At 43.9% G+C, this 27,157-nt stretch overlaps 1 protein-coding gene across 3 annotated transcripts in view; it reads left to right on the forward strand.

Annotated features, from left to right (window-relative positions):
- Window positions 1–27,157, forward strand: part of COCH (cochlin) — a 96,762-nt gene that overhangs the window by 44,948 nt on the left and 24,657 nt on the right. For all 3 annotated transcript variants that reach the window (XM_075331006.1, XM_075331005.1, XM_075331007.1), the window contains 2 exons: window positions 15,730–15,886; window positions 21,320–21,453. In XM_075331006.1, coding sequence (XP_075187121.1) covers window positions 15,730–15,886; window positions 21,320–21,453 — 291 coding nt within the window. The remainder of the gene's footprint in view (window positions 1–15,729; window positions 15,887–21,319; window positions 21,454–27,157) is intronic.

Genomic DNA, 27,157 nt, shown 5'->3' on the forward strand with positions numbered 1-27,157 from the left:
TTCCGTGACCCCAACGAGTTCGCATTAGCGATGTCGTAGCGTGTAAAGCCCGATTAAGTGTATGTAGACTTTTGATTTTGCAGGAAGTAATTAAAATGCCTTAATACATTCTCTCTCTCTCATTATTCTGGCATTTGGCAAATAAAAATAAGTTTAGTTTATTCTGATTTCATGTCAGATAGTGAGGAAACCTGCAGTTGTGTCCTTTTCAAAATAACAGTTCAGAATTACGGTTATTGTGAACGGTTAAGCAAGTTGAAGATGACACATTTCCTTTGTATTGTAAGCACACCAAAAATAATTTTCAGTTTTACATTTCAAAATTAACAAAAAAGTAAAAGTAGGCCGATGCAAACATTTGGGCACCCTGCATGGTTATTACCTAGTAGCAGCCCCTTTGGCAAGTATCACAGCTTGTAAAACGCTTTTTGTAGCGGCCAATAGTCTTTCAATTCTTGTTTGAGGGCTTTTCATCCATTCTTCCTTGGAGACGTCTTCCAGTTCTGTGAGATTCCTGACTCGTCTTGCATGCACTGCTCTTTTGAGGTCTAGCCAGTTTTTCAAAGATGTTCAGATCAGGGGAGTGTGAGGGTCATTGTAGAACCTTCAGCTTGCACATTTTTGGCTATTGCTTATTGTGGATTTTGACTTGTATTTAGGATCATTATCCATTTGTAGAAGCCATCCTCTGTGTTTTTACAGATGGTGTTAAACTTGTATCAAGAACTTGTTGAAATTTCAATGAAATCATTCTTCCCTCTACCCGTGAAATGTTCCCCGTGACATTGGCAGCAACACAACCCCAAAGTATGATTGATCCACCACAATGCTTGAGGGTTGGCGACATTCTTTTCATGAAATTTTGAGCCCTTTTTTCTCTACCCATACCTTTGATCATTATGGCCAAAAAGTTCTATTTGAACCTCATCGGTCCACAGGATCTGTTTCCTACATACATCAGGCTTGTTTAGATGTTCTTTTGCATACTTCTGGCACTAAATTTTATGGTGAGGACACAGGAGAGGTTTTCTTCTGATGACTCCTCCATGAAGGCCATATTTGTGCAGGTGTCTCTGAACAGTAGAACAATGTACCACAACTTCAGAGCCTGCTAAATCTTCCTGAAGATCTTTTGCAGTCAAGTGGGGGTTCTGATTTGCCTCTCTAACAATCCTACGAGCAGCTTTCACAGAAATTTTGCTTGGTCTTCCAGACCTTATGTTGACCTCCACTGTTCCTGGTAACTGTCATTTCTTAATTACATTTTGAACTGAGGAAATGTTAATTTATAAACAGAACCAAGCCTTGAATTGAGAATTTGCATTTAGCTGCAAAATCTTCAATAACTGGTTTAAAAGGCTTGTCCGGAACGTTAACATTTATGACCTGTCCATAGGATAGGCAAATGAGGTTTAACGTTAATAAATGTAAAGTAATGCACCTAGGACGGAGTAATCCTATAACTGCATATACATTAAATGGAAGTAAACTCAGGACTACAGAACAGGAGAAGGACTTGGGGATTCTGGTTACAAGTAAGCTGAGCAGCAGCACTCAATGTCAGGCAGCAGCTGTAAAAGCAAACAAAATTTCATGGTATATAAATAAGATAGATAATATCCTGTAATCCCAACGTATTGTTACCCCTCTATAAATCCCTTTAAAGTCAAAATCTAGAAGATGGGATTTAGTGTTGAGCTCCACATATTAAAAAGGATATTTGGAAATTAGAGTAAGTTCAACAGCGGCAACTAGATTATTACAAGGTATGGAAGACGGCCATATGATGAGAGGTTGGAAAAGTTGGATTTGTTTAGCTTAGAAAAAAGACAACTCAGAGATCTCATTTATATGTATAAATACATGTGTGGTCAATATGAAGGACTGGAAGATGACTTATTCCTTCCAAAGACAGTACTAAGGACCAGGGGGCACTCACTGCAAGTGGAATTAAAGAGATTCCAGCAGCTAAATAGGAAAGGGTTCTTTACAGTTAGAGCAGTCAGACTGTGGAATACACTACCACAAGAGGTAGTAATGGCAGATACTATAACAGCTTTTATAAAAGGGCTCAATACTTTCCTCAGCAAAAATGGCATTGTGGGTTATAGATAATTTAGTGATAAAGAATGTATTATTAGTGGAGAAAGGTTGAACTTGATGGATCTAAGTTCTTTTAACCTATGTAACTATGTTGAACAAAAATATAAACAGCACATTTCTTTTTGCTCCCATTTTTCATGAGCTGAACTCAAGAATCTATACCTTTCTATGTACAAAATATCTTATTCTCTCAAATATTGCTCACAAATTTGTCTAATCTTTGTTAGTGAGCACTTCTCCTTTCCTGAGATAATCCATCCACCTCACAGGTGTGACATATCAAGATGCTGATTAGACAGCATGATTATTGCACAGGTGTATCTTAAGCCCGCTTTACACGCTGCCTTGTATCTTACAATGTGTTGGCGGGGTCACGACGTAAGTGATGCACATCCGGCATCGTAAGTATATTGCAGTGTGTAACAGCTACGTGCAATTGCGATTGAACGGTAAAACGTTCATCGCACGCACGTCGTCCATTCCTCATGAATTGAACGTCAGATTGTTCATCGTACCCGGGGTAGCACACATCGCAGTGTGTGACACCCCGGGAACGATGAACACATCTTACCTACGTCCTGCGGCTCCCGGCCAGCAAGGCGGAAGGAAGGAGGTGGGCGGGATGTTTACGTCCTGCTCAGCTCCGCCCCTCCGCTTCTATTGGCCGGCTGCCGCATGACATCGCTGTGACAGCGAACGTCCCTCCCACGCCAGGAAGTGGATGTTCGCCGCCCACATCGAGGTCGTATGGACAGGTAAGTACGTGTGACGGGGGTTAATCGTTTGTGCGGCACATGCAACAAAATTGAACGTGCCACACATACGATGGGGGCGGTTACGATCGCATACGATATCGTATGCAGAATCGTAACATGTAAAGCAGGCTTTAGGCTGCCCACAATAAAAGACCACTGTAAAATGAGCAGTTTTATCACACAGCACAATGCCACAGATGTCACAACTTTTTAGGGAGCCTGGAATTAGCATGCTGAATGCAGGAATGTCCACCAGAGCTGTCGCTTGTGAATTGAAAGTTAATTTTTCTACCATAAGCATCTCCAAAGGCCACGGCTACTATTCCATTGATGGAGCTGTGCTTTGAGTAGTTCTGACCAGCGGCAGCATCCAAAACAGATGATCAGCAGAGGTGACAGATGTTGTATTCCCAGTGATCAGACATTGATGACCTCATCAAAGTTCAAAGGTCATCAAAGTTAAAGTCACGGACAACCCCTTTAATAATAATCTTCCTTGCTGATACTGTGTATAAAAAAAAACCATTAAAGAATCTGCCATTAAGGCACAGATGTATAATTTACTGTATCTCAATCAAATTTTCAGCCCCATTTTCAATCTGGTATATCAGCAGTAAAGTAGTACCTCACAATCACGTTAAGCCTTATTTTATCCTATCCTGTGTGCTCAGAGTGTGCCTATCCCTACACAGCACAGGCATATAATAGCATGCTCTTTGGCTGGCCCCTGTGTTTTATACTGTGTGTGATTGCCATCCTCATTGGCTGTGCTACACCATGTGATCAGATTGCTGCAGGGCATTGTGGGGAAGCTTACGTTGGTGTGCAAATGCCAGTGTCAGAGTCTTCGCTGCCTGAGAGTTTTGACAGGCTCAGGCCATACACATTTAATGTGTTTTTTCCTTTGATCACATTAGGGGTTAACTCCCTTTTCTGTTGCAGCAGCAGACTTCTCGGTTCTGCTCAGCTGTCCCATCTGATTACCACTTCTGGCCTGGATAAAAGCCCTCTGCTTCCTGCAGAGGGTGCTGGTTATTCAGTTCATTCTGATGCTAGGCTTGGAGTGGTGAGGAGTCCGTTTTGCTGCTGTGGCTATTTTGTGCCATTTTGAATGCAAGTCCCTATGTGTTAGCTTCTCCATGACTTAGCTACCCTTCCCTATTCACCTTTGGTAGTTCCCTGGTGTGAGTTGTTTGTGTTTAAGCATTTGCCCCATGTCTCTTGTTTGTTTGTTGGTGGATTTTAGGGATCTCCGCCCTGGTCTGTCCCATTTGGTGGTGGGTTGTGGAGTGGACATTACCAAGGACAGGAGATAGGGAGAAGTTGGGGGCTCAGATGTCGCTACCATCAAGCGTAACTCTGGGTTGAGAGTCAGCCAAGAGTGACTCTCTAGCTTGAGGGTAAGCGGTAGGGCACCTCCCTTCCACTCTCCCAATCCCGTCACATATGTGTGACAGCCAGGTATTTTGTTTTGCTGGTCCTCGCAAATCAAATTACAGATTGTTTGTTTGAATTTTAATGGAACCGCAGATTTCAGGAAATTTTAATCAAATTGAACCCTTCACAGATAGATCTGCTCATCATTGATTGTAAGAAAGAACATTCTTCCTCCCAATACCATCAGGACAGAGGGGTTTTTTTTCAGACTACAATAGGCTGTAACTTTATCCAGTGTGTTTTTATTCTAGAAAAAAGGAATGTATAAATATAGAAAACAGTACAGGTCTCTTCTTTGCCAGTAGCTTTCATTAAAAAGCTCACTGCAGGACACACATTATTTAAAAAAAACAGCTGCATAGTGCAAAAAAACAAGGAAAACAGTCAGTGTCTGCTCAGGAAGACAACCGTCAATGTAAAATACATCTAAGCCTTAGAGAGGAAATGACAAGAGAGTGGATGCCAACACATGGATCAGAGTGCAGTGCAAACAATGAATTCACTCAGTTCATAGTATACTTTATTTCCCCAGATTAGAAGTGGTTGTCTAGGTCAAAAAGATTGCAATGCCTATTTCAAATTAAATAAATAAATTAAAATAAAAAAAGTTGGGTCCCCCCCAAATTGGATCACCAGCCAAGGTAAAGCAGACAGCTGGGGTATGGTATTTTCAGGCTGGGGATGCCCATGGTCATTAGGTCCTCCCCTAGCCTAAAAATAGCAGGCCACAGCCAACACAGAAGTAGCGCATCCATTAGATGAGTCAATCCTGGCGCTTCGCCTCTGATAATCCTGTTGCCCTCGTGCAGTGCAAACAGCTTAATATCTGTAATCCAGTAATTGTAAATGGAAAAAATAAATTATAATACAACCCCCTACACCAACCCTCATTCACCAATTTATAAAGAAAAAAAATCCTTTCAGGTCCGCCATAATCCATAGCGAGGTCCCACGACGTTTCTCAATAGTGAACCGTAGTGATAAAACTAGATAACGGGATAAACAGGATGAGCCAAAAAGAAGCTCCAGGATTGGCGCATCTAATGGATGCGCTACTCCAGGAGCGGCTCTGGCCTGCTATTTTTAAGCTAAGGGAGGGCCTAATAACCGTGGAGGGGGACCCATGTATTTTTATTTTCAATTATTTATTTAATTTTAAATAAATAATTTAAAGCCACAGCGTAGGGTGCCCTCTGTTTTGGATTACCAGCCAAGGTAAAGCTGCCAGCTGCGGTCTGCAGGCTGCAGCTGCCTGTTTTACTTTCGCTGGATACCAAAAATAAGGGGAACCCCACATTGGTTTTTTTTTTTGTTTTTTTTTTTTACATGACTGAATTTGGGGCTAAAAACAACGTTAAACACCCTTTAGTTCCAAATGAAAGGCACTAAAGGGTGCAAGCTTACAATATGCAGGGGGTGTTGCACATTTATCTATCTATCTCTCTCCATTCGTCTATCTAGCTTTTGACAGTATTGACATTCATAACTTTATGCCCAAATTCCCTGCCTAACCAGCCCTGTATAATGCGATTCACCTAATGAAGCTGGGATGAATACACCCTGCTTCTGAGGTTCACTTGTCGCGGGCGGAGGAGAGGACGCTGCGCTCACCCACTGCTCGGTTCCGGCTGCCGCTGCTGCTGCTGCTGCTCGGTGGTGGCTCGAGCGATGGACCGGATCCCGGGGACTCGAGCGGCGTTCCTTGCCCGTGAGTGAAAGGGGGTTGGTGTGTGGTTTGGGGATTTTGTCCGTGACGCCACCCACGGTTGTGGTGAAGTTGTGACACCACCGCTGCTCTGGACGGGGATCCCGGGAGCGATGACAGGGAGCAGCTTGGATGTTGGTTCTCCCCTCCGTGGTTAGGGGGGTTGGTTGTCCCGGGGCCCGAGTGAGGGTTGGGGATGACAGGCGGGTTACGGGGCCTGGTGAGGTGCAGGGTCGCAGGGGCAGCGCTGTGCCGCACGGCACGGTGGTACTCACTCAGCCAGTAATTTACACGGAGTCTCTGGTCAAACAAACGGCTGGATGGACGGGTCCCACAGACGGCTGCGGTTGTTCTCCTCCCGGTAGGTTGATGGTGACTGCCTTTCCCTGCACATGTGTTGTGTTTACGGTTCCAGTGGCTTCCCACCGGTAACCTGCTCCCCAGATTGGATGGATGCTGAGGTAGCCCCTTTTGCCCGCAGGCTCTGGCCCTGGGAACTGTAGCCCTGGCGGTGACTGTGTTTCCCTTTACGGTGTGAGCTGTTGCCTTCAATCGGGTCTTGACTGCTGGAAAACCCCGGAGGTTCCCTTCGCTAACGGATTTGACCAATTTTACGACGACTCCTAGCCTGGTCGGGGTCCGTAGGCCCTGCCGAATGGTGCTGGCTTCTCTTCACTCCCCGGTCCAGTACCGGCGGGCCACCGCCCGTCCCCGGTCCTTACAGTTCACTCCAATCAGCCTCCCCTGCAGACGGTCACCACCGTCTGCCAACCTTGCTGTATGTGCCCGGGCCACGCACCCGGACACGGTCAGTCTCCTCTACTGCCACTTCACTCTCCAAAACTAAACTGACTCCTTTTCCCGCCTCCAGGACTGTGAACTCCTCGGTGGACGGGACCAACCGCCTGGCCCACCCCCTGGTGTGGACATCATCCCCTGTAGGAAGGCAACAAGGATTTGTGTTTGACCTAGGTGTGCCTAGTCGGGGTGTGGGGTGTGTTGGTGTAGTACCTGTGACGACCTGGCTTGTCCAGGGCGCCACACTCTAACATGGTCAAAATGAGCAGAGTGCATGAGCGAGATTTCCATGAGCTGGCGATGACGCAGTCTCATGAAAATTATGTTATCATGCTCACAGGGGCGTGATAACATGGAGAGTGGGCTGACTAGTCAGGGAAACTAACACTGCTAGGACTAGTCACAGGCCTAATTAGTATGGGGACAGCAAGGCTTATAAGTAGTTTTTTTAAACATTCATATTAGGTAATTTCATTACACAGGGCTGGCTAGGGAGGGAATTTGGGCATACAAGTGTGAATGCTGCTGGGTTGGAGGGCATAGGGGACCTGACAGGTTCCTTTAAAAAAACAAAGACTTTAAAAAGTGGTGCAAAACATATAGAGAAGAAGATAGCAAATACTAAAGCAACTAAAGGGAAAAACATATTTTAGAAAACTGGATAAATAGAAATGGTGAATGATATCACCATCTTACAAACTAGTATATTACATTTGTAATGAAAACACTGTTCATGATGAGGCTGCACTGTTTATGTGCTTCCATACTGTATTCAAATTGTCTCTCCAGGAATGGAGACAAACTCTAGCGCAGCGCCACCTATTGGAAGTGGCGATCATAAAAGTCAAATGTGGATTTTTAACAATCCTTTGCATATGACTTAGGATTTATGCCAGATCAGAATCCCAATTTGCAGACACAGTGTTTCGGGGTGCTTGCCCCTTGTCAGTGCAAAGTATGGGGTGTCTGATCTGGCTCATGAGAAGCTATATGGGGACCACAGGGGAACACTATTCTAAGGTGAATAGTGTTCCCCGTGGTCCATACTTTATTATACACTAAATGAAATCCAATTGTTGCCACTAGCTGCTTCTTTGGAAGTTGAATGCAGGAAGAGTATGTGTGTGTGTGTAGCTGATAGAGTCCGGTTAGACCAGGAGACTATAGGCCCCGGGGTGCTGGCTCAAGTAAAAAAAAAAAAAAAACAAACCCCTGTATGCGCATGAGTGAGAGCTCGCTCAAACGAGCGTGCGATCTGATAAATAAGGGACTGCGTTGGGACCAATGTTGTCAGTGAGGGGTGGCAGAGCTGCATTTTTTTTCTCACCTGTATTCGGCATGCTGCAATTTGACTCCAAAGTATATGTATTGCGCCAATTTTACAATTCCATAAAGGTGGGAAACTATACATGTTTCTGTAAAAGATTAATAGCTGCTGAGTGAAAAATGGACAGCACACAGGTGACAAGTGAGAAAAAAATAATCTCACTTTGCTGGATAAGAAAGGGACTGTTTTTTTTTTTTTTTTTTTTTTTATGCTTGTGTGACCCCAGCCTAACATGAAAGGCCACTTTACATGCAGAGATAAATCTTTGGCAGATCTGTGGTTGCAGCGAAATCATGGACATATTGTTCCATTTGTACACAGCCACAAACCTGGCACTGATTGTCCACAATTTCACTGCAACCACAGATCTGCTGCAGATTTATCTCTGTGTGTGACAGGGCCTTAAGACTGAGCTTACAGCTGGGCCTAGTCAGCCACAGAAGAGGGCGCTATTGAGCTGGGAGAGAGAGACAAGGCAATGGCTGAAGCACTAGGAGGTGTGGAGTTCTTGGGATGACCATGAGAGGTTAGTGTGAGATTGACTTGGGTCCTGGAACTGTAATTGTTCTCAATTATCACAAAATAATAAATGTTAAGCCAGTTGTTAGGTTGGACCCAGTGGGGATTGTGCCTCCTTTTCTCCTTTTGGCTACAAGGCCAAAGCCAACATTCATTGATTGTAGGGTCGGCATTATGGTGTGGCAAACTGGCCACTTGCCCAGGGCCCCACTACCTCTGAGGCCTCCAGCGTCTACAGCAGGAGCTACATTGATTATAATCAGTGTAGCTTCCGATCTGGAGACTGCTTGAAGACCATTGGTGACATCATGATCATGTGATCGGTCATGCGACCATGATGTTACCACAGGTCTTGTACTCTGCGAGACTTCAGCACTTTTGGTTGTTATCACAATCATGTGACCGTGATGTCACCATCGGAAGGGCTTGAAGAGAAGATGGAATGGCGGTAAGTGTATGTGTGTGTCTGCGTGCATGTGTGTCTAGAATATAATGTATGGTCTCCTGGTTGTATATATTAACCCCTTCACGACATTCACCATGCATGTATGGCGCAAATCAGAAACTGGTGTATGGAGCGGGCTCACGGGCAATTAATTACACAGCACTTTACATACCTACGAAACACTGTCCCCATTGGGGCTCACAAACTAGAGTCAGTATCAGTCTTTGTAGCGTGGGAGAAACCGGAGAACCAGGGAGAAACCCACATGAACACGGGGAGAACAAACAAGCTCCTTGCAGATGTTGTCCTTGGTGGCATTTGACCCCAGGATCCCAGCGCTGCAAGATTGCAGTGCTAACCACTGAGCCACTGTGCCACCCATGCGTCAAATTCATTAAGAAACATGCACTCATTAATATATTTGGCATAACGTGCAACTGGCATACACCACAGCAAAAACTAAACTGCAGTTAGGGACTGGAGTACATTTCTGTCAGAATGTATTCACTTTTGTAGCATAAATTCTGAAGACTTTGTTGCTTCCTCTCGGCCATGTCCGCTCCAGACTATGCTCCAACCAACCACATTTCAGAAAGTTGGTGGTGCCAGCTGGGACTGTAAAAACACCCAAAGTTACTACATTTTTGTTCAAATGCAAATTTCCCACACAAAAAAAAAGCAGTTTTACACCAAAATTCTGATAAAAACTTCTTAGTAAATCGAGCCCTTCATGTGTTTACTGTATTTAAGAGCCCCCTATCAAAACTTTTGGAATTTTGATGAGTTACCAATGGTTGACATTGTTTTGCTAGATTTTTTAATCCATCTGTTTTTCAATTATTCCAGTAAAGGGACCTGGAACAAGTACTTGAACATTTGCCCAAAAATCTTTAAGGGAAAACCATTAAACTGTTCTCCCTGCGGACTTTACTTTGGCCTCCACCAAAAGTCAAAGTAGTTTCCTTGCTTAGTCCGGCCATGATAGCAGTGGGAGGTATTGGCATTGGGTGGCGAGTACAAGTCCGGCTGCACCTGTACTTGGGGGGGGGGTTGCGCAATAGCCCCATTGTACAAGTATCTGATTCTTGGCTCACAGAAAATTGGCTTCCGAAGATACTTTTTTCATATACTTGTCAAATTCTTAAACCTATATTTTAGAAAATCCTATCATCTGGGTAGCAAGAAATATGAAACATCCTGACCACACCTCTGCACGAGGACCGAAAAAGATAGATCAAGATCAATGAAAATTACCAGACAGTTACATAATTGCTCTTATAAAAATACTTGTATCATTTTCTGGTACTTAGTGGTCTTTGAGCAAAACACGTGATCCAATAAACAGTATATTGCTCTTGCTTACACTCCAATAACTAAACGTCAGCTGGATTTTACAGGGAATACAATACAAGAATGCCAGAAATCGTAGCATGTGAAAGTGTGTTCCTTAAGAAATTAGAAAAGTACACAGAGGCAAAACAGAAAAATGTAAAATCACTAGAGACAATTCAAATTATCTATGTCTGTCTATGCCTGTATGAGGAGCCCCAGGCACAGTCTTTATCTTAATTATTAAATCACCTAGCATAGCTCCAGGAACCTCATTAATATCCTCTTTCTAAAGAAACAGACCAACAATCCTGTTCATCATGAAACCCCGGCAAAGCCAGAACAAATACAGACTATAACACTAGAAGTCCCAGAAATTTCGAGCTCCCCCCTGAAGTCCCAAAAGAGGGTCAAATGACCCTTAGTCCAAACTGAATAGAACTAACTAGAATCTAAATGGCTAAACTCAGTGGAAAACAACAACCTCCTGTGGTGTGACAGTAATGGCCTTAATTACAGAACAAAAGAAGGTCATTATAGGAAGTTAGCTAAAATCCTTCAGGTCATTCGACCCGTCTCTGGGTTCCAAAAGGTAGAAATGTTAAATGACCCCTCTCTGGGACTTCCAGTGTTAAGGCCTCCTTCACATGTCCGTGCAAAAAAATGTACTTGTTCCACTGTCCGTTTTGGACATCCGTATGGTCATCCGTGTGTCATCTGTGTAGCATGATAGATAGATAGATAGATAGATAGATAGATAGAAATTCTGCTAAATAGCTGTACAAGCTAAGTAATTTTGGGAAAGGAAAAAAAAAAAAAAATGATGTGGGCTCCCCCCTAATTTCCATAACCAGCACAGGTACAGCACACCTTCAGTCTGCAACCCTCAGCTATCAACTGTTCCATAGCTGGTTTTGTTACAAGACAGTCTAAGTTGAAATACATTGGCCTGTCAATTACGGAGCTCAACTCACACAATATCCATGACTGTATAGCATCCAGACTGGGATTTTTCTTCAATATTTCATTTTCTCAGACGCAGCCGTAAGTCTTGTGTTAATATAGTTATGTTGGGTAATGAACTTGGATTTCTATCTTTCTAAGGCTATGTCCGCACGTTGCGTCGTAGTACCTGCAGTTTATTCTGCACGTTTTCCTTCCCTTGGTTTTTGACCAAATGGCTTTTGACCATTTTTTAGCGCTAAAAACGCATGCGTTTTTACCGCGTTTTTAGTGCGTTTTTAGCGCTTTTTACCTGCGTTTTCACTTGCGTTTCTGCAGAGGCGTTTTTGAGATCAAGACACTGAGAAATAAAGTTGAATTAGTCAAAAAGAATGAAAAAAAGAGAAAAAAAGTATAAAATTAACTTTTAATAAAACTATATGGGAAATTATCATTTTTAATGAGAAAATAGTGGTTATGCACATTTTAACAGAAAAATAGGTGAAGTTTCTAATTTTTTAACATTTAAATTTTCGGTTATTGTTCGTGTGTAAAGGAACATTAGAACCCATTAAATTTTGTCCAGAAAAGCATGCGTTTTTGGAGCCAAAAACGCAGGGGAAAAGCAGGTAAAAAGCATGAAAAACGCAGGAATTGTGATTTTGGTTGCGTTTTGCCATTTCTCATTGACTCCAATGTTAAGGAAACGCTGCAGAAATGGCAAAAACAACTGACATGCTGCTTCTTTTTCAGCATGGCTTTTGACCACAAATATGCAAATTAAACGCTGCAGAAAAAAAAGCAAAGTGCAGACAGGATTTCTGCTTTTCCCATAGACTGCTGGCAATCAAAAACGCATGCGTTTTAGCGCAAAAACGCTGCTGCTAAAAACGCTGCAGAAACGCGGAAAAAAACGCAACGTGCGAACATAGCCTAAATACCTGCCACAAGCAGTTAATTGCTGAACACAGATGAAAAGTCCATGTTTAATATCTCAGCCCTTTCTTTGTTTGTTATAATTATCTTGCTATGAACATCTTTTAAGTGAACAATGTCCGATTTTTTTTTTCTTTTAGTCATTCATATAGTTACACTTTTGTTTTTAGATTTATTTTAAAGTACCACTCCAGCATTTTTTTTTTTCTTCATCGATGGAGTGCTGCTTTAAATCTAAGGGGCCCTTTGCACACTACGACATCGCAAACCGATGCTGCGATGCCGTGCGCGATTGTCCCCGCCCCCGTCGCAGCTGCAATATCTTGTGATAGCAGCCGTAGCGAACATTATCGCTACGCCAGCTTCACATGCACTCATCTGCCCTGCGAAGTCGCTCTGGCTGGCAATCCGCCTCCTTCCTAAGGCGGGTCGTGCGTCGTCATAGCGACGTCACACGGCAGACAGCCAATAGAAGCGGAGGGGCGGAGATGAGCGGGACGTAAACATCCCGCCCACCTCCTTCCTTCCTTCCTTCCGCATAGCTGGCATGAGCCACAGGACGCAGGTAGGAGATGTTCCTCGCTCCTGCGGCTTCACACACACAGCGATGTGTGCTGCCGCTGGAACGAGGAACAACATCGTAACATTGGTCATTTCCAATTCATGGAAATGACCGACGCTACACCGGTGATACGATTACGACGTTTTTGCGCTCGTTAATCGTATCAAAAAGGCTTTACACACTACGATATCGACAGCGAGGCTGGATGTGTGTCACTTTCGATTTGAACCCACCAACATCGCAGCTGCGATGTCGTAGTGTGCAAAGTGCCCCTAAGTCTTATACTCACCCTCTGGCGTCTTCACTTTTTTTTTTAGTATTTCTCTGGTTCCGCAGCGCCATCTTGTGCCTGTAACTTGTAACCTCTGGCTTCCGGAAAGTTAGAGGTTACATCACAAGCTCCCAGTGCATCTCTATAAGAGCCAGGACAAGGCCAGAAGAAGGCTCTCAGACTTGTATTGAGTTGGGACCTCTGTGGCACTCCTAGAAACACTGGAGCTGCCGAAAGGTCATAAACTAGAAAAGACTGACAGGAAAGGTATTGATAACAGAAGAAAAACACAGGAGGGTGAGACTAAAGCCTGCTTTACACGTTGCAATATCGCATACGATATCGTATGCGATTTGCAATGCCCCCATCATATGTGCGGCACGTTCAATTTGTTGAATGTGTCGCACACATGAGTAACCCCCCGTCACACGTACTTACCTTCCATACGACCTCGATGTGGGCGGCGAACGTCCATTTCCTGGAGTGGGAGTGACGTTCGGCATCACATCGACGTCGCGCGGCAGCCGGCCAATAGAAGCGGAGGGGCGGAGATAAGCGGAACGTAAACATCCCGTCCACCTCCTTCCTTCCGCATAGCTGGCCGAGAGCCGTAGGACGCAGGTAAGATCTGTTCATCGTTCCCGGGGTGTCACACACTGCAATGTGTGCTGCCCCAGGTATGATGAACAACCTGACGTTCAATTCATGAGGAATGAACGACGTGCGTGCGATGAACGTTTTACCATTCAATCGCAATCGCACGTAGCTGTTACATGTTACAATGTAACTTACGATGCCGGATGTGCGTCACTTACGACGTGACCCAACAAATTGTAAGATAAATTGTAGCATGTAAAGCGGGCTTTAGTTAATGCTGAAATAAAAAAAAAAAACCTCTGTAATTGTACTTTAATGTGGATGGAGACTTGTTTCTGTCTCTTTACTAAGTTGATTTCGTTTTTACATTTCCTATTGAGATCTTTATATTCCTGGAATGTTATTTTTTACTTCTCAGCCTTCAAGGTTTTACATGCCCTTTGTTTTTTTTCCTATTATACTTTGTACTGTTTTATTTAGCTCCATCCATCTTCCCATCAATTCTGACCAGCTTCCCTCTCCCTGCTATAGAAAAGCCTCCTCACAGTAGTGCAGCCATGTTTGACAGCGGTGACGGAGTTGACGGAGTTCAGGGTGATTAATGGGGTTAGTTTTCTACCACACATAGCATTCTGTATTTAGCCAAAAATGTTCCAGAGCAACTTATTCCACATGCCATGTAGGGGACACAACAAGCATGTGGAAGAAGGTGCTCTGGTCAGATAAGACCAAAGTAGAACTTTTTGGGATAGGTGCAAAACTGTGTGACAGAAAACTAACATTGCACATCACCCTGAAAACACCATACCCACCGTCACACATGGTGGAGGGAGAATCCTGCTGTGGGGATGCTTTTAAGCAGGGGCAGCAAAACTGGTCAGAGTTAATGGGAAGATGGATGGAGCTAACTACATGATAGTCCTGGAGGAAATCCTGTTAGAGGCTTCAAAAGACTTGAAACTGTGGCATAAGTTCACCTTCCAGCAGGACAATGACCCGAAACATACTGTTAGAGCTACAACAAATGGTATAGATAAAAATATATTCATGTGTGTGAATGGCCCAGTCACAGTCCAGACTGAAATCCCATTAAGAATCTGTGACAAGACTTAAAAATTGTCATTCACAGACATCTCCATCCAATCTCACTGTGATAGAGCTCATGTGCAAAGAAAAACTGGCGAAAACTGGCAGGTCAGTCAGGAAGAGCTGGGTAAATTGCTGGGATTGTTGCATCGAATGGATGCGATAATTCTGGGCGGCTGCAGGCTGCTATTTTTAAGCTGGTGGGGCTCAATAAGCCTGGAACTCCCCAGCCTGAGAATACCAACCCCCAGATGTCGGGCTTTATCATGGCTGGGTATCGAAATTGGGGGTGGACCACATGCCGTTTTTTTTAAATTATTTAATTTAAATCATTTTTAAAATAAGCCACATGCAGATCCTCTTTTTTGATACACACCAAGATAATAGCACGGCTGTGGGCTGCAACCTGTAGCAATAGGCTTTATCTGTACTGGGTATCATAATATTGGGGAACCCTACTCCAACTTATTTTTATACCCAGATAGTGACCCAGAGACAGAGTCTGTGATTGGTTGAAGTCAGACGCTGTCACACAAGCTGAGGGCGCATCTGACTGCAACCAATCCCAGATGCCAGGACGGCTGGAGGGTGGGGGAAGCAGTGCATATAGATTAGCGATAATGAGAGGCCCTAGAAGAAAAATGAGCGACTGTGGAAGCAGTTACAGCCACACCAGAGACTCGGTAAGTGGATCCGGTCATCACTAGTTATGAATACTTTTTCAAGGCACTGTATATAAAAAAGGGTTGTGAATTTTAACTCTAATTTCCAGCTTTAAGAGAACAGCGTTTGCGAGCACCACATTGCTTTATAGGAACACTTGATAGCCATTCCAAGCAGGAGGATGTATTACACCGATATGAAGTGCGCTGATGTATCACCAAGTTTGTAACACTTGTATGTTGCCTTGCCTGCAGCTGCGGTGCCCGTAACCTGCTCCATGAGAGGAATGGATTTAAAAACGGAGTCTGCCCAAGTACAATGCCCTCCTGGGTGCACCGAGCAGCAGCTCTCAGTATATGGAAATGCAATTTATGCTGCAGTATCCAGCGTATGTGGAGCAGCAATTCACCGGTATGTTTCATATATTAGCTAAGGCTATTGATATTATACAAAGTATTTCAAACAAAATTCTCAACATTGAAACCAATTGGGTCTGCTGAGAAGTGGCCAAAATGGGCCAACAACTCTGGCAGCACTACTAAGGAGAACAAAGAGTATATGTGCAAAATATAGAAATTTTATTTATGAAAAACCACAATAGAGGACAATATTAAAAACAGATAAAACATCACCAAAATGAATTATCTGGGGGATGTAAAGTTACAATAGAATGGCAAGACAATTCTCAGAAATGTTATCATATAATACAAAATACCCAGGGTAAAATTAAATCCTAAAAGTGGATATTTATAAAGGGTATCAGAATAAATGAATGTAAATGAATCTGAAAATTCATTCCAGGAGAAGGATTGAGATTCGAATCTGCACACACCAACTCGCTAGAGGAGGAGTTAAACATGAGTGCCAGTGATAGAGTAGAGAGGTCCATTAGAATGGTAGTACTACATAAATCTCATGATAATAAGTAAACTATGGAGCTCCCAGTCAATAGACAATTCATTACCTTGAGAGGAGGGGCGCAGAAAACGTAATGAGTCAAACCATCAGTCTGGAAAAACCCCCAGAGAGGAACCTGGACTTCATCGACGCACGTTTCGCACGGTGAGGCTGCCTTTTTAAGATGGAGAGGCACCTCCTCTCAAGGTAATGAATTGTCTATTCACTGGGAGCTCCATAGTTTACTTATTATCATGAGATTTATGTATTATTACCACTCTAATGGACCTCTCTAGTCTATCACTAGCACTCATGTTTAACTCCTACTCTCTTGCGGGTTGGTGTGTGCAGATTCGGATCTCAATCCCTCTCCTGGAATGAATTTTCAGATTTATGGCCGCGATTTTCAGATTCATTTACATTTGTTTATTTTGATACCCTTATAAATATCCATATCCACTTTTAGGATTTAATTTTACCCTGGGTATTTTGTATTAAATGATAATCTTTTCTGAGAATTGTCTTGCCATTCTATTGTAACTTAACATCCCCCAGATAAATCATTTTGGCGATGTTTTATCTGTTTTTAATATTGTCCTCTATTGTGGTTTTTCATAAATAACATTTCTATCTTTTGCATATATACTCTTTGTAAAGTGTTTGGTTTGCTGCTCTGAGGTTTCATTGAGAAAAAAAAAACAAAAAAAAAAACAGTAAAAAGATTAAAAAGTAAAACTAAAGCTTTACTAAAAAGAATTGTATCCAGCAAGTAAAGTTAATAAAGACTCTAATTCACTTCATCGGCCAAGTTGCTTTTTTTTCCTGGTGAAAAGTAATCATAAGGTTATCTGCAGAGTTTGGAGAGTTTTTTTGGAGCACGCCTACTTCAAAAAGCGCCTGAAAATAATACCTTCAAAACTGCTTGACACTTCCTATTTATTTCTGTTAAAAAAAGATTTTTCTGCTCATGTTTCATGTTGTGAGTGCTTTTATTTCCTCACTTTAGGTTTTGAAAAATGCCTGATGGAAGAAAAACGTGTATGACATTTCCAACTAGCCCACCCTTGCCGAATCAAAAGGCTGCAAAAAAATTCAAGAAAAAAAACTCTCCCAAAGACTTCAAAAACTCAAAACCACTTCAGGAGACACTTTAAGGAGGGAACATTTAGTAAAGCAATTTCCACTGGAAAACTCCTTGTTTTTTTTACCTACTAAAAAAATCTCACACTCTAAATTGACCTCTAAACATCTTTTTCCCCAGTTCACTTGCCTGGCTTTAGCTACTATAGCCGTACCCAATCTCTATATCGAAGAGTGAAGATTCTCTCTACGGTAGGGCAACACCTTAGGAGTGCAATTGCTCTAAAGTGAGGTAGAGCAACACTTGGTCTTCTGTATTGTCAGATCTACTAGAGCTCATCTATCCCATGGTATTATTTCCAGTATGTACCTTTTATCATATAAAGAAAGCATAGTTACATAGGTTGAATAAAGCCCTAGGTCCATCTAGTTCAACCTTCCTCCACCAATTATACATTTTGCCATTGTCATGATCCAGGACCAGTATTCCCTGCTCCAGAGTTTCCCAGACCCAGCCTGGTCATATCAGGGGTTAACGCCCATCAGCCTTGTTCTGGTTTCAGGAGACACTATCTGGGCACTGCACCTGCATTCCTGTGCTGGTTATAGTTTTGCTCTGCAGCCTGTGACTGGCTCTGGTGAGATTTCCTGTTTGATCTGACTCCTTGTTACTGTGTACTGACCTGTGTCCTTCCCCACTCGTCCGTCTGCCCCAGTCCCTGACTTCCCGCTCCTGTCAGTTGTTTACCCATCCTGGTTCATCCTCCTTCCCATGTTTGTGTCTCCTCACCCTCCGGTCTTGTCTTCTGTTCCCTTTGTCCTTTGTGTTTCCCTCTGCATACCTGATCTCTCGGCATCCGACTTTGTTTTCATTTTCTGACCCGATTTTGATCCTCTCTTTACTGTGACTTGACTTTCCTGGATAGACCCTGACTGTTTGACTACTCTATTGCCCCCTGGTGGTTTGCCTGTTAACTGTACTTCAGTTACCTTTCTGTTATAGTGTTACTTTGACTCTCCGTCACTACTCTGATGCCACCTAGTGGGGAATACGCTGTATTATGTCTTACCAGCCCTTTTGTACAGCGTGACAGTCATTAAGTCATTAATATCCGACAATGTTGTGTGTACTGAGGAAATCATCCAGCCCTGATATAAAAGTTGTTATAGTATCTGCCATTACTACCTCTTGGTATTGGGCATTCCACAGTCCAACTACTCAAATAGGAAAGGGTTCTTTACGGTTAAACTGCCGGAATCGCTTTTCTTCCACTCATAGCAAGTGCCCCCTGGTCCTTAGTATTGTCTTTGGAAGAAATAAGTCATGTGCCAGTCCTTTATATTGACCACACATGTATTTATACATATAAATGAGATCTCCTCTGAGACGTCTTTTTTAGCCTAAACAAATCCAACTTTTCCAACCTCTCATCATATCGGCAGCCTCCATTCTGTGCAATAATCTAGTTGCCGCCTTTGAACTGACTATTTTCTAAATATCTTTTTTAATATGTGGAGCCCAAAACTTAATCCCATATTCCAGATATGGCCTTACAAGTTATTTATAAAGGGGTAACAATACATTGGGATCACGGGATCTAATCTCTCTTTTTATACACCTTAAAATCTTGTTTGCTTTTGCAGCTGCTGCCTGACATTGAGTGCTGCTGCTCAACTTATTTGTAACCAGAGTACCAAAGTGTGATGAACAGACAGGGGAACCCACACGTTTCCCACCGCTGCCACCAATGTCACAAACCAGCCGGGGGGGGGGGGGGGGTCACGCAGACGTCCACCTAACTTTTCGTCGACCTGCCAATCTGTGATGACACTGCACCTCAGAGCCCCACACTGACATCTCTAATATGTCGGAGCTATGCGATACGACCTCGTCACTTCAGCCAACACGTGACGTCCTGCACCCCCAAGGGGTGCATTAAGTCCCCTCGGTGCAGTGTAACAGTGACACCCCCTGTCCACATGGGCACAGGGAGACAAGGAGAGAGAGAGAGACAGAGCAGGCCGCGCAACCTCCGGCACAGCACCTCACTCGCTCGCAACCCTGACAGACCGACAAATCTTTTTTACTAGCCCAAGTGAAACAGTACTCTCTTGACCAGTTCAGTAGTCTGCCACCAGTTCCTCATTAGATATAGGCCTGGTCCATTAGCAGAACTATATTGGGTCAGAAACCAGCCTAATTAGTGTGTAGCATTAAACCGAGATCACAGACATGGGATTTGGGAAACGAGATAAAACAACCCAGAATTAAATTATATATTTAATGGCACACTAGATAATACACAATGTACTCAATGAGATTTACAGATATGACAGAAATACAGTTATGAGTAAGTTACGGTTGCAAGCAGATACACAGATGGATCAGTTACCTTGTTCCTTATGATTAGGCCTGCTGCTGGCTCGCCACAGGCTAGGTGCGGTAGAGCCACTGGTTTCCTTGGAACTTTCCCACACGCTACGTCGTGACCCCTACGAGGAATAAAGACACCCTCAAAATGTTCGCTCTCATTTTGTGACCCATGACAGGGCTTGACATGGGCTGTGTCTTCAGTTTCCAAAAGTTATGAATTGGCAGTTTTCCCCATATATCTGAGTGTTCCACACAGAAGATATGACCATCATATTTCTAGTTCTGATTTGAGATATCCATAGCTATGAAACATGAGGGGGTCTGTTGGCTTGCCTCAGCAAATTATTAATTTTGGACTGATACTATGTCCCACCATTAACAAAAAATGTGTGACATGAGTCTCATACGTCATGAAGCCATAAATATTCCTGCCCTATTTGTGGAAGCTACTCACTCCCCAATACTGTAACTTTTTCCCTGAGCCAGACTGACTGCAAAATGCCTTTGAAGCTGTCCTGACTCTTGCAGTTGCCTGCCCACTTCTCTAGCTGAATTATTTTGGTCAGCAGGAGGCTGCTCTGGTTCCTTGCTCTAATTGACTTTGTCACCTGCCATTTGGTGATTCTTGCGGCAGGGCAGGATGTGTGTAGATGTGAACAGTGGCAGCTGACTGGCATTTATGAATGCCATATTTCTTACAATATTCCTCACACCAAGTCTTTCTTCTATAGTCCTGAGTTTACTTCCATTTAATGTATACGCATCTCTAGGATTACTCCGTCCTAGGTGCATTACTTTACATTTATCAACATTAAATTTCATTTGCCAAGTGTCTGCCCATTCCGACATCTTATCCAGATCTTTTTGTAATATTGTACTATCAAGGTCAGTTTTTAATATCCTACATAGTTTGGTGTCATAAGCAAAGACTGAAACTTTACTATCAATCCCATCCACAAGGTCATTAATAAAGACATTAAAAAGAATCACATTGTTGTGAGAAGCACATTATTGTATGTATGGGATATTACTATATAAAGTATTATTACATTATTCAGGCTATTTAGAGGAATATTATTCAATAGTTATTGAGCTGAGACGCTGTGTAGAAACCTATCCTCTTCATAGCCTACAAATGGACAGAACTGATGTACCTTGTATGATTAGAGAATTTGCCCTTGGTGTGATGATGTACAATAAAAAATTATAATTGTTGTAGCGTGGGAGCAAGAAAAATTAATGGAAATACTTTTATGCCCCAAAAAAGATAAAAGTATTCTAGGAGTGATAATTCATTTCTAAACCTGCCTGAAGGAGCTCTGAAAGCTGCAAATATGATTATTCTGGTTAGCCAATAAAGGTATCACTTCTAGAATACTTTTGTCTTTTTTGGGTATAAAAGTATTTACTTCCCTTGGTGTTATAAATTACTTTATCTGACAATTGGACAATAAATAAATTGAATATACAAGAACAATTTTCTTTCTTTCTAGAGGAGTAATAGGCAGCAATGGTGGAACAGTATCGCTACGTCGCCTTCCTGGAAATCAAAATTATCAAGCATCGTATGCTAATGGAGTGCAGTCCCAACCATTGACCAAATGGTCTTCATCCTTCTCTGTATCCAGTAGGTATAGTAATTTGTAAACTGCTGGTTTTGAATGTAACTTTTATTCCATAAATTCTTGAATTTATATTGTTTGCCTTTAAATAAATGTTATAATTAACCCAGATATAGAATATTAACTGATGCACTATTTGTATAAATACATCATTCTCTCTATACTGGGAAGTATGACGAGCCTACGACTTCCCAACAAAAGCCGCCAGCAGAATGCGCATATCACTTCTTTTAACTAGAGATGAGCGAACCTCTAGAGGCTAGAGTTCAACTCGGTTCGTCGTACGGAGGCCGCGTTCGAGTTAGGTTCGGTGAGCCGTTCGACGAACCTCTCGAACCCCATTGAAAACAATGAGAGGCAATCACAAACACATAAAAACACCTAGAAAACACCCTCAAAGGTGTCCAAAAGATGACAAACAACTCCCAAGACAACACAAACACATGGGAAAGTGACAAGGACAAATACTCATGCGAAAACTAAACAGCTGGACGAGGAAAAAGAGGAGGAGACACAGATATAGGTATGTCATGCCCTTCTAAAATCATGTAAAACACAGCAAGGGGAGTCCAAGCAGACTCTCTCTTTTTTCCAAAAATTGGGCCCCACAGACACCACTTCAGTGGCATCACTTGTGTCCCAGTTGCAAACTTGACAGGTAGATTTGCATCAAGCGCATTCCAAATCCACAAGCCTTTACTCTCCCCAGGATGACACCGGGGTAGGTAGCAAAGTCCTAGCTGAACCAAGACTTGGTCATCTTGGCTCATTTTTAAAAACACAGCAAGCGGACTCCAAGCAGAGCCTCCCTTTTTTCCAAAAATTGGGCCACACACACACACCACTTCAGTAGCATCACTTGTGTCCCAGTTGCAAACTTGACAGGTACATTAGCATCCAGCACATGCCAAATCCACAAGCCTTTACTCTCCCCAGGATGACACAGAGGTAGTAAAGTCCTTGTGGATCCATGACTTGTTCATCTTGATGAACGTTAGTCTGTCCACATTGTCACTGGACAGACGCGTGCGCTTATCTGCCAGCACACACCCAGCAGCACTGAAGACACGTTCAGAGACAACGCTGGCAGCTGGACACGACAAAATCTCCAAGGCGTAACTGGAGAGTTCAGGCCATTTTTCAAGATTTGAAGCCCAAAATGAGCAAGGCTCCAGTTGCAAAGTCATGGCATCGATGTTCATTTGGAGATACTCCTGTATCATCCTCTCCAGCCGTTGACTATGTGTCAGACTTGTTGTCTCTGGTGGCCTTGCAAAGGATGGTCTAAAAAAAATTATGAAACGATTCAATAAAATTGCTGTTACCAGCACCAGATACGGTGCTGCTGGTACGGTTAGACTGTGGATGACGAGACAGTCCCATGTTTTTCAAGTTACAACTGGGAGATTCACTCCGCGCACCACGGTTTGGTGGAAAAGCCGAGCTAAGATCGAGTAACAGCTTCTGCTGATACTCCTGCATACGTGCGTCCCTTTCTATGGCTGGAATTATTTCACAAAATTTGGACTTGTACCGGGGATCTAATAGTGTGGCAACCCAGGAGTCATCATTACTTCTAATTTTGACAATCCGAGTGTCATGTTTTAGGTAGTGCAGCTAGAAGGCGCTCATGTGTCTTGCGCATCCATGCGGACCAAGTCCTCGCTGTGTTTGTGGCATAGAGGTGCTAACCATGCTTTCTTCCTCTGACATCTCCCCCCAACCTCGTTCAACCGAAATTTGACCAAGGTCTTCCTCATCTGCTGAGTCTTCCATGTCCATCGAGAGTTCGTCCTCCTATTCTTCCTGGTCTCCTGCACCTTCCTCAACATTTTGTCTGCTACCATGCACCCTTGTTAATCCCACTCCCCCACCGTCCCATGCCTGCCGCCTTGGTGATGATGAATGTCTGGACCTTGTAGATGTTGGTATCCCTTCTGCATATGAATCCTTCTGTACTTCCTCCCCTTCCTCTTGTCCCACCCCCTGACTCCGAATAGTGTTTAGCGTGTGCTCCAGCATGTAAATGACTGGAATTGTGATGCTGATAATGGCATTGTCAGCGCTAAACATATTTGCGCCATGTCGAAACTGTGCAGAAGGGTGCATAGGTCCTTGATCTGAGACCACTCCATCAGCGTGATCTGACCCACCTCTGCATCTCGTTGGCCCAGGCTATACGTCATAATGTATTGCACCAGGGCTCGGCGGTGCTGCCACAGTCGCTGTAACATGTGGAGAGTCGAATTCCAGCGTGTCGGCACATCGCATTTCAGGCGATGAACCGGCAGGCCGAATGACTTCTGGAGCGATGCAAGTCAGTCAGCTGCGGCGGTTGAACGGCGGAAGTGAGCAGAGAGTGACCGTGCTCTGTGCAGAAGCCCATCTAGGCAGGAATAGTGGGTTAAAAATTGCTGGACAACAAGGTTCTGTCACCTTGCCCCAGCGAAGGGCCGCACCCAGGTTTGCAGCATTGTCGCACACGGCGTTCCCTGGCTGCAGGTTGAGTGGAGACAACCATTTACGAAACTTGGACCGCAGAGCTGACCACAACTCATCCGCTGTGTGACTCTTATTTCCAAGACATTTCAAGCTAAAGACCGCCTGATGCCGTTGAGCTCTGCTGCCAGCATAGTAAGGAGGTGTGCAGGATTCCTTGTGCGCAGTTGCAACGCGGGTGGTCTGACCAGGCAGGCTTGGGGCGGAGGTGGAGGACCCAGACGAGGTTGAGGAGGCAGAAGCAGTGGAGGAACTTCGACATACAGAGGATTGACGCACAAGTCGTGGGGACGGCAAGACTTGTTGAGCAGACCCTTCTCCATCTATCACCATAGTTACCCAGTGCCCAGTCAGCGATATGTAACACCCCTGTCCATGCTTACTGCTCTAAGTGTCGGTGATGAAATGCACCTGGTCACACACAGAGTTTCTCAAGTAAGCGGTGATGTTGTGTGCGACATGCTGGTGTAGCGCAGGCACACCTTTCTTGGAGAAGTAGTGGCGACTGGGCATCTGGTACTGGGGCACTGTGACGTACATAAGGTCTCGAAAATCCTCTGTGTCCACCAGGCGGAAAGGCAGCATTTCGGTAGCCAAGAGCTTACAGAGGGATAAAGTGAACCTCTTAGCTTTGTCATGGCTCGGAGGAAATGGCCTTTTATTTGTCCACATCTGAGGGAATGAGATCTGGCTGCTGTGTGGAGACGGTGGTGAGTAGGGTGTCCCTGCAAAACTGCAGGTCTGTGAGGAAACTGCAGGCGGAGACATGATGTTGCCTTCATCCAAAGTTGGTGCTCTCGATGTCTGAGAGAGCTGTACACCAGCACTTGTTTCCCCTTCCAAACCAACTGACGACCTACCAAGCAAACTGCCTGTTGTGGTTAAAGTGGTGGAAGGTCTGCGTGGAAGAACAGGTCTGACAGCTGTCCCCACAGTCATAGAAGATGAAGAGCGCGCGGATGCACTGGAAGGGGCAGGTGGTGGTTGGCCAACTCCGCTAGGCCACATTTCAGCACAGTGAGCTTCCCACTGGGACTTATGCTTGTTATTCATGTGACAATTTATGGAAGAAGTTGTCAAACTGGTGAGGTTTTGGCCTCTACTTATAGATTGCCGACAAATTTTACAGATCACATGATTTGGGAGATCCTTTGCAAGGTCAAAAAAAGGACCAGGCTAGGCAAGGCTTAGAGGACATGCGACCTGCAGAGCCACCCCGACTTGTGCTCAGAGGCAGAGTGGTGGCTGAGGATGCACTTGTTGACGTGCTCCCAGTACTCCGCCTCTCGAGGAAGGCGCAAGGTAACTTCGCCGTCAGTTGCATTCTCCTCCACCGCCTCTGGTGACCTCCTCGAGTGCCCGACTGAGGGTTGACAGTATGTGGGATCTAGAACTTCATCATCAAGCGTTGTGATTGCACTCCCCTCGCCCTCAGACTTAACCTCTTCCTGCCCTGACTGAATAGTTAAGTTGTCATCCCAATCTGTTATCTGCGTCTCATCGTCAACAGTATGTTCCTCATGGTCTCCACCAACAGGTGTTACAGTTTGGGAATGAGGGTCTACATTATGCTCAGAAACTTGGTCATCAGGGCCTGAATCTGACTCACAAAGCTTCTGGGCATCACTGCAGACCATTTCCGGGTCTGTACTCACTGTAGCTTGGGAGCAGACCTCTGATTCCCAGCCTATAGTGTGACTTAACAGCTCTGCAGACTCAGCCATCTCTGTTACACCATACTCTGCAGGGCGGGTGGCGACTTGAGAGCTGGGAGAAAGCAAGTGAGATTGGGATGACAACTCAGAGGAATGTTGTTGTTTTTTATTTTGAAGTTGAGGTGGAGGAGAGGCCACTTGTTGTAGCACTTGAGATCCATTCAAGCATGTGGTTTCTTTTGTGCATCGTCTACCTTTGTTCCAGTTGTTTTGTTCCATAAAAAAGGGAGCACATCAGATTGTCCACGGAAGGTAGTAGACATCTTACTTTTGCTGGAAGATGGTCTATCTTCAGCAGATGTTAATGTACCTTTCCCACCTTCTCTACGGACACAAACTTTTTTTCTTTTTCCAACACGCCTATTCCCCTTTCCAACAACATCTGTCCTTTTGCCACTCATTTTGTTAGCGACAAGATTGGACACTTAAAATGTGGTAGCAAAAATTGAAATGATGAAATGCAGCAAGGAATTCCCTGAGCTTAGGTACACAGACGCTGTTATCTAAAGCTGTATAAAGCGTTTGCACGGACCTGCCTATCAGCTATGGCTCTGAGCGCCTGGAAATCAGCCCTGAAAAGGGCTGAAATAAACAGCAGTCCCTAATCTCTACAGCGCTGTGTCTATAGCACACACAGCAGGAGCAGCAGCAGCGTGAGCGGTGACTGTCACCCACACGCAGAAGGCAGATATTGGCGGCGTAAGGGAAAATTGCCATATTTATAAGGCAAGGACATGTGACATGCACAGCCTATGACACATGCCCTTGCTTGTCTGGCAAAAAGACCACTTAGCTGTGTGTGGGTGTCTGGGATTGGCTGACATGCTGGCCCGCCCCACTGCACGCGCGCTTAGAAAAAAAACAAAAAAGGCGATCGGCATTCTCTCAGCAGCACATATCTAAACCGTGTCTCCCCCGCACACTATACGCTGAAATTTGATAGTGTGAATCACAGTCACTCACACTATTACAGTGAAAAGCCAGCTAGTAACTAGCTAGGCTTTTTGCTGATTGAACAATTCTCGAACGTAACTCGAGCTATCGAGCTTTTAGCAAAAAGCTCGCGTTCAAGTTCGATCTCGAGCACCCCCCAAAATCACTCAAACATGAAATTGGCGAACCTCGAACATCGCTCATCTCTACTTTTAACTGCTGAAGGATTTCCGAACCCTTAAGTAGTCAAAATACGTGACATAAAATGTGCACAGCAATGTCATTTTGATATTACTGTGCATTTTGTTCATTTTATGGGGAGCTTTTGTGAAGCTTTCTCAGGCAGATTCTTGGCGGAATCAGCCTGAAAAGGACATCAGCAGCAGAAAGCCTTTGAGGAGTATTTGGATGAGATTGTCATTTTGTAAAGTGGTTTTACAAACTTTTTAAAGTGTTTTGAAAGAGTTTTTTTCCTGAGGCTTTTTTTGTAGCTTTTTGATTGGGCAGTGCTTCAAATAAGTGATATTTACCTTTTATTTCTAGCCTGGCATTTTTCAAATCC

The sequence above is a fragment of the Anomaloglossus baeobatrachus genome, chromosome 12, assembly GCF_048569485.1.
Source record: "Anomaloglossus baeobatrachus isolate aAnoBae1 chromosome 12, aAnoBae1.hap1, whole genome shotgun sequence".
NCBI classification, from domain to species: domain Eukaryota; kingdom Metazoa; phylum Chordata; class Amphibia; order Anura; family Aromobatidae; genus Anomaloglossus; species Anomaloglossus baeobatrachus.